Source organism: Batrachochytrium dendrobatidis (assembly GCF_000203795.2).
Source record: "Batrachochytrium dendrobatidis JAM81 unplaced genomic scaffold BATDEscaffold_1, whole genome shotgun sequence".
Taxonomy (NCBI): domain Eukaryota; kingdom Fungi; phylum Chytridiomycota; class Chytridiomycetes; order Rhizophydiales; genus Batrachochytrium; species Batrachochytrium dendrobatidis.
In genome coordinates this window covers 2,550,787-2,563,152 of record NW_006281099.1, presented here as the reverse complement: position 1 = coordinate 2,563,152, position 12,366 = coordinate 2,550,787, and the positions used below count along the sequence as shown (strand labels likewise).

At 38.1% G+C, this 12,366-nt stretch overlaps 5 protein-coding genes across 5 annotated transcripts in view; 1 reads left to right on the top strand and 4 right to left on the bottom strand.

The window, feature by feature from the left end:
* The window catches only part of BATDEDRAFT_34144 (uncharacterized protein), a gene marked incomplete at both ends in the record, with an annotated part of 2,835 nt that extends 2,578 nt beyond the window's left edge, over positions 1-257 (top strand). Inside the window, one exon of the mRNA XM_006675700.1 lies at positions 46-257. Within this exon, the coding sequence (XP_006675763.1) occupies positions 46-257 (212 nt within the window). The remainder of the gene's footprint in view (positions 1-45) is intronic.
* Positions 258-738: 481 nt separating this feature from the next.
* On the bottom strand, positions 739-3,610 carry BATDEDRAFT_85876 (uncharacterized protein; the record flags this gene model as incomplete). The annotated part of the gene is made up of 11 exons (XM_006676016.1): positions 739-1,243; positions 1,381-1,684; positions 1,779-1,878; positions 1,974-2,058; positions 2,129-2,337; positions 2,402-2,461; positions 2,534-2,615; positions 2,701-3,007; positions 3,100-3,163; positions 3,236-3,269; positions 3,372-3,610. 11 exons carry the CDS (start codon positions 3,608-3,610, stop codon positions 739-741), a joined length of 1,989 nt encoding a protein of 662 aa, XP_006676079.1.
* Positions 3,611-4,371: 761 nt separating this feature from the next.
* BATDEDRAFT_34143 (uncharacterized protein) lies at positions 4,372-5,879 on the bottom strand. The gene is made up of 4 exons (XM_006675699.1): positions 5,698-5,879; positions 5,153-5,426; positions 4,888-5,040; positions 4,372-4,784 (listed from the first exon to the last, which is right to left on the bottom strand). Exons 1-4 carry the CDS (start codon positions 5,849-5,851, stop codon positions 4,430-4,432), a joined length of 936 nt encoding a protein of 311 aa, XP_006675762.1. The 5' UTR covers positions 5,852-5,879; the 3' UTR covers positions 4,372-4,429.
* Positions 5,880-7,497: 1,618 nt separating this feature from the next.
* On the bottom strand, positions 7,498-9,427 carry BATDEDRAFT_8371 (uncharacterized protein; the record flags this gene model as incomplete). Its single annotated transcript, XM_006674932.1, has 7 exons — positions 7,498-7,700; positions 7,776-7,948; positions 8,023-8,175; positions 8,291-8,422; positions 8,509-8,687; positions 8,778-8,988; positions 9,096-9,427. The coding sequence occupies 7 exons, from the start codon at positions 9,425-9,427 to the stop codon at positions 7,498-7,500; spliced, it is 1,383 nt and encodes a 460-aa protein (XP_006674995.1).
* Positions 9,428-9,816: 389 nt separating this feature from the next.
* Positions 9,817-11,951, bottom strand: BATDEDRAFT_18481 (uncharacterized protein). The gene is made up of 4 exons (XM_006675118.1): positions 11,908-11,951; positions 11,680-11,787; positions 10,913-11,398; positions 9,817-10,700 (listed from the first exon to the last, which is right to left on the bottom strand). Exons 1-4 carry the CDS (start codon positions 11,938-11,940, stop codon positions 9,909-9,911), a joined length of 1,419 nt encoding a protein of 472 aa, XP_006675181.1. The 5' UTR covers positions 11,941-11,951; the 3' UTR covers positions 9,817-9,908.
* Between the last annotated feature and the right edge of the window lie 415 nt (positions 11,952-12,366).

Genomic DNA, 12,366 nt, shown 5'->3' with positions numbered 1-12,366 from the left:
TAGAAGGATTAGTGCATATTTCGCAAATTGCAAATCGTCATATAGGTACACCACAGGAAGTATTAGAAGTTGGGCAACAAGTAAGTGTAAAAGTATTAGAGGTAAATGAGAAGGACGAACGGATCTCATTAAGTATTAAAGAAATTGAACAGGATCAAGCAGAAAAAGAATATAAGCAATATGAAAAAGATGATGAGCAATCAGGATTCCAATTAAGTGATATTATTGGCGATAAACTAGAGAAGTTTAAAAAATAGCATTAGATATCAGAAAACGAAGGCTGTCACTGAACCATTAAGTGCTAGCCTTCGTTTTATTCATTCATATGAAATTTATCGTGCTTTATATCTGAAAAAGGAATTTGTCTGTTATGGACAAGGTCTTTTTGTATAGATTCGAGAAAATATAGAAAGACTTCGTAATCGTAGGAGATGATGAGGATGTGTCAAGGGGAAGTAATTGGTTCCAAATATTTGGGCCTTTTCGCTCATCGAATTCAAATGATATGTGAAAAGATGGTCGGGTCAGCCTTTAGCGAGAATGATCAATATGGTTAATTAAGTTTGACATTATTACACAAAAAAGGTATTATTCAGTGCTTTTTATACACTACCGACATGGAAAATTTAAATCTACTCTATTTAATATATGTATACTTTTGACTAGATCAGTGCTATATCTGTTTGAAATAGTCATCATACTTGGCATTAGGTCAAACTACTCAAGTGAGATTTATTACTACAGTTGCAAGTTGGATTGAAACACTGTGGAGATTAAAGTCTCTGACATTCCCGCTCGTGAAAGATCTTTGATGGACATAAAATCACCATACGTATCCCTGGCATTCATGATGGCTTCGGCTCGTTTCTTACCCACCTGCTTCAATTTCATAATATCTTTGAGGCTCCCCGAATTAATAATACGCAACATCACTTTTTCTGTATCTTGCTTGACTTGCTCGATGGAATGGATAGTTTTTACCTCTTGATGTTCAGAGGCAGTGTTGGTCATATTTGATATGCGATGTTGCTCTTCCTGACGCTGTAGCTGCTCTATTTTGGCTATTCGAGCCAGCGTGGATTCATATTCGACTGAATTTGGACTTTCAAGAACAAGAGCACGTTTAAAAGCAACAATCGCATCCACCAACCAACCCTGTGACACTGCCTTTTCTGCTTCCATAACTAAATCATTATGCAATGTAGTACATAGGGATGATTGAAATGGTTGCGCTATGTTGGTCCTACTTGAATGAGTATAAATCATTCAAACAGTAGATTAGTATCGTCTATTTTACAAGCAAAAGTGCAGTATACGCTTTTCTAATCCAAAGAGTATGCATATGTTTTACCACATTATATCAAAAAAATTGTTACATACTCTAATAGTTCGGCACGAAGGGTCGCTAAATGAGCATTGACTTGTGCTTCAACTTTTTGTTGAACAAGCTCATCCAACTGAACGTTTTGAAATTGTGACACGTCACTTGCATCGGATACTGTAGATGCATTGCTATGACGAGGCTGGCGGGATTTCTGTATATCAGTCGACTGCTGTGGTGTAGTCTTTGTGCGTAGTTTCCATTCAAGCAACTCTTGCTTACGATTTGAAGTCAAAATTCCCGAACTGGCTGATGAAGATCCAGAAAATATACTTTGTTGAATCTGAGGAATAACAGGTTTGGCTGCAGACAGGTACAACAAAAACGTGTCAATACCCAATTGGATTTTCAAAAAACCATTTATAGATTTCAATTTCCAATCAAATAGGTAGCAAACTCAAAAACATGCCTGCAATCTCGTGTCGAACAACAGTATTTTTAATAAACGACGATTTGGACGCAAAGTTTAATGTGTTGTAGGTGTCCCAATAGTGTTCCTGGATATAGCATCCAGTTTTAGCTAGTTAAATATGTGCTCAACAACAAAACTTGAGCAAAGTATACATTATTGCAACTGTGTCGTTGTATTTACCTGGCCCGAAGCACAACATGCAATCATCAAACCTATGGCACTTCCTCCTAATGAATCCTGCAGTAATCGAGTAATTTTGCTATCCCTATTTTGTAAAATAATTGAGACAACCTATTCATTCAAACAGTTGGGATATCAAGTTGTTCATCACATACCGATATGGAACACGTTGCTGGCCCTTGTTTAATGCTGTTGAAATCAAAAGAAGATGGTGAATAGATTGAAGCCTTGAATAAATAGATCCTATACAACAATACATGCCTTCGACTACTTGACCAAGCACAAATAACGATTTGTTAATGGCACCACTCTCAACCATTCGCGCGCCAACATTTCCTGTTCGCTTGTTGTCTTCACTTCCAGCCTAATGTTGTATGATGCAATATTTAAAAAAAATCCATCTTGATAAAAAAACATGATATGCTTACCAAATCAATAATATGTAGTTTAGACATGAGTGTTTTCCCGTTTTCAAGAGTTGTATTGATCTATCAATAGTCCAAGTGGGTGAATAGACTGATGCAAGGCTGTGAGCATACTTGCACAGATAAAATACATACCGAGATTTGCATAATAAAGTGAGATCGAGAAGACAATTCATTGAGATTTGTAGCTGCAGTAGATCTATTTTTTAAAGCAGTTCTACATTCATTAAAAGTTAGTTTGCTTGTATGTAATACTAAAGCGAAGCAAAATTCAACCACCTAAAGCCATAATCAAATCTTACTGATGAAGTTTTTCAAAATCATCAACGGATCGAATCAGTGTTGAAGAATGACCCGAGACAATAATATTGCCTTTGGCGTTTTCTCTTAAATCCAAGTTTTGAAGCGACTTGGTATCTCCTGTAGCCAACAAATCAAAGATTCTTTCATTGTAAATCTCCAAGTAGGAAACAGATATGGATGTTTCAAGTGCGTTTTCCTTGATGTGGTTCAACAGATACGATATTGTCCGTGGAATGATGCCTTGTGCTTTGAGAGATCCATTGATGGTGTGTGTTTTTCCACTACCAGTCTGACCATATGCAAAAACTAGATTTATATTGGTATATGATTTATCAACAAAACAGATTTACATTGTACAGCAGACATTTCTTGATCAGAAACACATTTGAAAATCTTACTTGTGGTGTTGATTCCGCTAAACACACTTAAAATGACTGGCTCGACTTGGACAAATACAGACTCCTATTAATATTATGTTTAAAAAGCTTGATCATTGACAAATATAGTAGATTGTTATAGTATAATGGCACTCACTTGCGAATCTGATTCCCCAAAGACTTTATCAAAGCTAAACAAACAATCAAAAATTCAATCCAATTATATCCAAGTAGCAGATGAAAGGGATAGTCGCAACCGTATTGGGTTACGAGACCTGGCCATGTATACATACGTGTATTGAAGTTGCTCGGTAGTATTTCGAGGGTTGGTGATGTAGATATCATTTGTAGTGGTGGTAATGCACGCTTCACTGTTGTGCTCGTGAGCAAGTGAAGGGCGTACTCTAATGACTACTTTTACTGCCTGTTTTCCTAATGGAGTCACTGCTGGTGAAGTGGTCAATGTACTAGCAGATAATGCATTTCCTGCTGCTGGTTCTCGAGGTATCCGTCTTGCACCTCCGGACAACATGAATGGCAATGTTGGGCTTTGAGAAAAGTGATTTTGCAGCCGTATTCACGTAAAACCGGACACTAAATAAGGGTGTCAAAGTGCACAATAAACTGTCACTCTCATGGAGTGATTGATGATCATTTACTGGACAATATTGTCTAGTTTATTGGCTTGGACGGTCCTTTAACGATTGACATGAAAACAACAGTTGAATTCAATATCTGGATTGTGATGATTACCAAATCTGGACAATTTCTAGTAGGAAAGTGCAACAAATACTTGACTATTGCATATTTCAGACCCATCTCATCATGCTTTGAAACCATTCTGATAGTATCAAGTAGACTGAAGCATTTCAACAACAGCCTCATGTGGTTATACTCGCTTGGCTACAGATATCATGCTGATTATTTACACAAACCTAAACTTTAACTTACTATTGATAATTTATACACTGTTTTTGCAGAAATTTTGAAAATGGTTCCATAGTGTAGTTGGTCATCACACAAGACTCTGAATCTTGAGACCCGAGTTCGAATCTCGGTGGGACCTTTTTTTCTTCAAAATCAGTTGTTTGGTAAATGCTTAATACTCGACTCGATTCAAGTAAATCAAATACAAATTTATAGTAAAAGGTTGGGTATTTATTGAACTCGTTTTTTAAATCAAAGATGATTCAACAAGCAGTTAGCTGACTGAAAAGGTTCAAGCCATACTAGCATCCCATCAATCTAAATCGTACATTTGACTAGTCAAGCTTGATATAAATATCAGAATACGGGATATCAAAAAGTATATATTCAAAACGATTCAACTATAGCAAACAGCACCAAAGACCTATATCCCACGAGTAGAATGATCTGAGGCTTGGTTATCATAAATAAAGTTTGTATGTTCATGTGAGACTGGATGGAAACCATTAAAATTCAAATGCCCGATCGGATGTAACATTTGATGCATTGTAGTTGGTGGCATCATTGGCGGTGCAAAATGATTTAAAGGAGTAGTCATAATCGGCCGATGACCCATTTCGAAATCATTTCCGAATCCGTTCAAATGGCTTGATATGGGTTTCAGACCTGGATAGAGCATAGGAGGTAAAAGTGGGAGTTGGTTTGACATGGGTCGCATGGCATGTTGAACGGAATACCACGCAGGATCATGTATAGGTTCTGTAGGAATATCGATTCTTCTAAATATAGGTTTAGCAATATGAGTACTCAAATAACGGCAGATTTATATAGCAACTCGCACGATTTACTACAGATATATAGTATGATTTCTGGATAACTTACCGGAAATTGGTATGAACGTGACTGGGCGTCCATTTGGATGGTGCACCATAGCTGAATGTCTGTGCAAGTGGAAGCTCTACCTCATTACTACGCGATAGCTGATCAAAAGAATGACCCGAGTATATGCTTGGCATAGTTCTATTGGTTTGAAATCTGTTTTCAATAGTAGGTTAAACCATATCATAGTAACGAAAATGTAGTTAGTAGGTGGTGTGCAATGTCGTGAGATGATCAAATACAAACTACTGTATAGATAGTATTGTACCTTTCATATCCTATTTCAACAGAGTTTAAAACTGGTGCAGTATTTTGGTTTGTATTAATACTATCAAGAGTGGGCGATGGTGATTGGCTTGTAGACAGCGGGCATTGCATGAACGATGTAGAAACTGACGGGATTGACAATTTAGGCAATGCTGGCGGGTCGGATTTAGCAGTTTCCTGGTAGTCTGGATTGTAGGGATAGTCTGCCTGTTGAAGCTCTTGTTGTTGTTTTTTATAGAATCTCAGCAGCTTGTCCAACATAGTAGGATCATTTTCTATTTAAATGGTTGTTGTATAAGTAAAAATATGATGGTTGTTGGCAAGATAAACACGGGAATCTTAATCAGTGATCACCATTACAATTACAAAGTGATAGACTTGTGCTAGAAAGCTGTATGCAATCATATATCAAGAAGAATAAAAGTATGGCATGACTATGAATGGAATATGGAGTCAGCGATGGAAGGTGACAATAATAGGACACCAAAGGATAAAAATATTTAGCGTAGCAGAGGTATTAAAGCTGGCAAGCCGACTGCAACTTACGAAAGTCTTGCCTCCAACATTCTATATCTGAGGATTGGATCTGACGCCTTCGAACACATACTAGTTGAGATCGATGATTGCTAACAGTTTTAGCAGCAAATTCTTTATGACACAAGGGACAGGTCCGCAAGCGCTGAACCTTTTCTTTAGCCATAGGGAAAATGATAGCAGTGTATGTGTAGTCCACCAAAAGTGGTCTTGTAAAGTAAGGTATGAGCTGGAATACAACTGAAAAGGCGTTAATTTTAGCCACAATAAAAAAATGTGGCTGTAGATTTATTGCTAATGGGGGCGTAATGACCCTCAGTAAACCAGAGTGAGCAGCAGTAGACTAAAAATGCACAGGCTAGTGATGGCTCAACCAATTTGGACAGACTAAGATGCCAGCAAGGAGTAAGTTTGTTCAAGTGTGGAGTAGAATCATGCCTAATTTATTCCCAGCACCAGCTCAACTATTGAGTAAACCGAGTCGGAGATTCAAACGACCGTGTAGACCATAACCCCTAAACAATATCGGTACTGGGAATGGTGCTGTGAAGAGAAATCCACATGGCAATGACTCCCTGCTATACAAGGGAATACGTTCGACTAACAGAAAGTGGATAAATCCGTGAAAGTACAATGGTAGTCTTGCATGAGGGTCAACGTGGCAAGATGCATAAGAATAAAGCTGCAATGATACTCGAATGGCCTAATAAAGCTCACAAAAGTAGGTCAACAAAATCAAACTGTTGAAAGTTGACTGCAGCCTGCACAATAATGTGTAATCAAAAAGTTCAAGGGTATCAGGTTTGGCTACCAACTATTGGTGGTACTGTTTGGATTAAAGGAGAGCGCAAATCAGTAGCACCAATGGTCAATCTTGTTGAAAAGTCGGCTAAAATAGCTCATGAAAGTCGCTTGATCACAAGACACCTAGTAGCTTAGTTGAGTCTATTCTTACTTTCTACTCACCAGCTATTCTCCATTTCTTATTTATATACATCTACCATTTGATTTCTTGTACATCTGGTTATGTCTGTACTTTGTTGATCAATATTAGATAGAATACAGTGTAGATTTAAATAGAGTAACTGTCTTGTAATAGTGTATAGCTTGCAATCTAGTACACTATACTCTGTATATCTGCAACTAAAGTAGTTATTATAATTGTAGCCTTTAAAGTATTTCGATTAGCAAACCATCAGTTTTACATCTACCATCATCTGATTTGCCGCCATGTTCACGTAAAATGAGAACATTAATAAAAGTACCAAAATACATAATAAATAGTCTTGTGAAATGATTAGTGACAGTTTACTGGACAACATTGTTTTTGAACTCTTTAGTTACTGGTGATTATACAATGTATGGATGCCAAGCATCAGTTCAAAACTATAAATCGGACTGAATATATACAATATAATAACCAAATCACAAGCACACAGGTTTGCAAAAGTAAATAAAGAATGAATATGCATAAAATGTTTTATTAGAATCTAGCACTGTGGGACAGAGGAAGTCCGCTGGGCTCATAACCCAGAAGTCGAAGGATCGAAACCTTCCAGTGCTATTTTTGTGATTTTTTTAATTTTTGGAGTTCAATAATTTACTCGACTTTAATGAAACTTGTGCTTGATGGCAGTACTATTTTAAATTTGTATCATAACAATTTTTTATTCGTATGTTATCAAAAGCAGTTTCTGATGCGGTTGATATCAATGCTATTCAAGCGTCTTTTTTGTGACTTTTGCACGCTTTGTAGATTTCCCAAGCATTTTCATCTTTTCCTTGTTAATCCGAGTTTGATTTCCAAAGTTTTTATCCAGTAGTTGCTATAGAAAGAAACAATGGGATATATGTTAGATTTACCAGTAGTTTTATCCAACATTTAGACTTGCGATATAACAAATTGTATACAATATGAAAACTTGCCATTTTTGCAATTCGTTTGGCAAGGTTTACTTCATCTAGAATCTCCAATACATCATTTTCTGGAACAGTATACTCGGTCATCTTTTTTTCTACAAAAGATCATAAAATCATTTAGCTTCAAAAGCAAATCAAGTCAAGATCTATTCAACCGATTTTAAACGTACTAGTTTTTTTTTCAATATTGTGAATGATATCGACATCGCGCTCAGATACAAAGGACAGTGACATACCGCCTTGACCAGCACGAGCGGTACGACCAACACGATGAATGTAGTCGGTAGCATCTGCTGGAAGTTCGTAGTTGATTACCACTTTAACGGTAGGAATATCTAGGCCACTAGTCACAATGTTAGAATAGTACATTGCGTCAAGTTTATAGAGCAGATACATCAATTAGTTTTACAAACTTACCGGCTACCAACATCTGTTGCAATTAAAATCGGCACAATCCCGCTTTTGAATTTTGCAAGCGACCCCAATCGATCATTTTGTGGCATCTGAGCATGTAGTGCAGTTGATTTGAGTCCCAACTCCTTTAACATAATTCGAAGTGTCTCACAGGTTCTAAACCACAGAATCAGTTTATAGCATCATATAACCATATGTTAGATTACTTTTGAAATGACTACACACTAGATTAATCCATTTCAAAACAATAAAAGCCAAATACTCGATATACCTGCATTTACTAGCAAAAATAATCATGGTTTTTCCAGAAAGCGACTCACGAACTATATGTGCTAAATAGGCATCTCGAACATTGGAAGAAACCAAAATATATTGCTGGTCTAGCTTTTCAACTGTGCTATATCTAGATACCAAGATTCATGATACAATTTTAATAGCCACACACATTTTAACTGTTGGCTGCAACCAAATATATCTTGACAATCGTACCGTTCAGCACACTCGTAGACAAATGGTAAGGTTTTTGATGACATTTGCAATTCTTTGATTTCGTCCGTCATGGTAGCAGTAAATAAAAGCGTTTGGCGCTTTTGTGGAAGCTGGCTAAGAATTCCTTCTAAATCATCGCTAAAAGTATCATCAAGTAGACGATCAGCTTCGTCCATGACCTAGTCAACAGAGTTTATAAAAAGAATTGGAGTTATTATATGTACTGACAATGCGGTCGAGAGTACATGGCATACGATTTTGCAACATACCAAAAATCTAATGCGTTTAAAATGGATGGCATTGCTGCTACTTCGAATATGGTCCACAAGACGTCCTGGAGTAGCAATAATCACATGGGGTTTCTGGGACAGTTCAAGTGCTTGACTCATCATATCCATACCTCCAACAACCACTGATAGCTTAAGATTAATTCCAGTTCCAAGCACTCGAAATTGCTCGGCAATCTGGAATGCAAGTTCTCTATTCATGCCAAAATAAACATTAATACTAGTTTATAAAGACGACTGGAATGTGCATGCCCATCTCATACAATCATTCCCGTGTTTAAACAAGCCAATTAAATATACCTAGCTGGTGTGAGTACCAATGCAAACACACCATATGGATCCTCGCTTAGTTTCTGCAGAATTGGAAGGGCAAATGCAGCAGTCTTGCCACTGCCGGTCTTGGCCCCACCAATAATGTCCCTGCCATTGAGAATATGGGGTATGCAGGCCTGTTGGATTTCTGATGGATGACGAATGGATATGGATTTGAGTGATCCAATGAGCCATGGTCGAAGCCCAATGGATTCAAATGTAGCTGATTCGGAAACTTGCGCTTGTTTAAGAGTAGACTGTTGAGTCTGCTTTTCTACCTGTGCATTCAGTTCATTCTCTGGTACATGATCGTCCAGCATACTTGACAAAGCAGATTTCTTGGTTGTAGTTTTTGAATCAACCGTTTCTCTATTATCGAGCTGTCGACTTTTCTTTTCCATTTTAAAGCGTATTCACGTAAAATGAAACTTTTGTAATTAATATTTGTTGCACTGTTTCTTCAATAGACACAACGTTCATCATATGATGCACACAATCCTTTTATCCACTTTTGGTAGTCATACATTGCATGATTGACTGTTTTGATACTGTATTCCAACTCGAATACGCCTGTGTTCTAGTTCAAGAAAGCAATGGTTGCAACTGTTGTTTCCATCATGTCCAGTACATTGACACCAATTATGCCATGATGCCGTTCATGTATTTTGACAGTCCTATTAGTATCCCCATTTTACATACGACAGTGAATGTGTAAAAGTCGCATTTTATTTTTTTAAAATCAACCATTTAGCAACAAATAATATATTAGTAAAACCAATAATGGGTTGATTCTATCATGTATCAATGACGGCAGTGTTCAGGAACGGAGTTAGGATCAAAGCCAGGCATGGGGAAAGTATGGGCAAATTTCTCAACATCGGCCTTGAGTGCCTTGACTTCCTCATCGGCAGAAAGTGCAGCAACAAAGTCCTTGATGAACTTTCCACTGGTAAGCTGAACACGGAGAGAAATCTGAACAGCACGATGCATGAATGCCGCAATAGTGACAAAGTCTGCCTCCTTCAAAGAGCGAGATGTGAGGGCAGATGTGCCAATACGAACACCTCCAGGTGTAAGAGCAGACACATCACCGTGAACAGCGTTCTTGTTGAGAGTAATATTGACAAGATCGCAGATCTTTTCCATCTTGGATCCAGTGAGACCCACAGTGCGCAGATCCCAAAGGACAAGGTGGTTGACTGTGCCATTAGTAGCAAGCTTGTAGCCATATCCCTTAAGAGCGTTGGCAACGGCAACAGCATTGGCACGCACCTGCTGAGCGTACAGTTTAAACTCGGCTGATCCTGCCTGCTTGAGGGTGACAGCAATACCAGCAATAGTGTTGTTATGTGGACCACCTTGGTTGGAAGGGAAAACAGCAAAGTTGACCTTTTCTTCGAGATCAGAGTTCTTCTCGCCCTTGGGAGCACGTTGGAAGAAGATCAAACCGGCACGAGGACCGCGAAGAGTTTTATGAGTGGTAGTGGTGACAATATCACAATAGTCAAAGGGATTGGCAGCCTCCTTGGCGGCAACAAGACCAGAGATGTGAGCAATATCGCACATCAAATAAGCACCATGCTGATCGGCAATCTGTTATCAAAGCCAAAAGTACAGTTAAAGTAGTTAGAAACAATGGGAATTTCTAGCATTCTCAATAGTTGTGATAAAAAGGGCTTCAGATACCGTTGTAGTCTTAAATATTTCGGATAGTCATCATCAAAATCTGACTCTATTGGTGTCATCACAAGCCTTCCCAACACAAGCAAGCCAATATTCAATAGCAACTCATAAATAAAAATCACCTTGCGAAGAGTACTGTAGTCAAACTCTTGAGGGTATGCACTGGCACCGCAGATGATCAAACGAGGACGGAAAAGAGCAGCATTCTTTTCAAGCTTGACATAGTCAATGTAGCCAGTTTCGCTGTCAACCTGGTAGGGAAGCGACTCGAAGTAGATGGCAGAGGAAGATACCTTCTTTTTGGCAGTAGCATAGCCGTGAGTAAGATGACCACCAGAGGGCAGATCTAGTCCCATAATGCGGTCATGGGGAGAAAGCATAGCAGTCAAGGCAGAAAAGTTGGCAGTGGACCCAGAGTATGGCTGGACATTGACACCCCACTTTTTGGGATCCAAGCTGAATGCAGAAAGAGCACGATCACGGCAGATATTTTCAATCTGATCAACAAATTCATTACCACCATAGTAGCGGGCACCTGGAAGACCTTCAGAGTACTTGTTGGTCAAGGCAGAGCCATTGGCCTCCATCACAGCTTGGGATGTAAAGTTCTAAACACATGGATTGTGATGCATTCAACCAGCGACGAAGGAAATAAAACAAGTAGTTGGCAAGAGTTGAGGAAAGAAAAAAAGAAAATTCGGAGAGTAAAGAGCACAAGAGATTAGTAAGCCAACATAAAAAAATAATATGCAACGGGTTCGGGGTTGAATTGCAATTATACAACAGCTTTCATCATCTAGATGCACCGCTGTAAGTGATGTCAAGAATGCATTTGGGATAGATGCACAAATCAATAGAAAAAATAACTAGATTATCCAAGTTAGTGTACCTCGGATGCAATCAGCTCAAGGCAGGAAAACTGGCGCCATTTTTCCTGTTGAACAAGATCGTAAATCTCCTTGTCTTCAGTCTCGAGAGTAGTGTTAAGGCACTTGTTCTAAATAACAGTTAGATGGCAGTAGTTGTGCAAACATAGTTAGAGTTGTTTATTCAGCAAGATTTATAAAGTACAAAACTACCAGAAATCACAGTCCAAGAGTAAAACACCAAGACTTACCCATGCATCGACAGGAGTGGTGGCAGCAAGCATTTGTGAATTTAATAGATTATAAGCCTGATCTGACAAAAACTAAAAATCCGATTTTTTATCTTGTAAAAGTCACTTGATCTCATCACGAGTTGCAACTTTCAACAGTCACTGGACATTCGTATCTTCAGTTATCAATCTGTGTTGACTATAATCTTGTATAGTATTGGCATATAATCGATCTGTTTTAAATGAATCAAACTCTTGAAAATGTATAAATAGCAAGAGCCATCACTGTGTTTGCTATTGGTTTAAAGCATCTGTAATATTCCGAGTTTGAGATTGTACAAGAATAGTCGAGCCATGACTTACAAGTGTTGATGTCGCGAATGACTATTACAACTGGAATGTTCATCCAACAATTACTTTTAGTCATCAGTGTTAAACTACAAAAGTTTGTTTTGCAGATTAATCGATTCGAAAAAAATT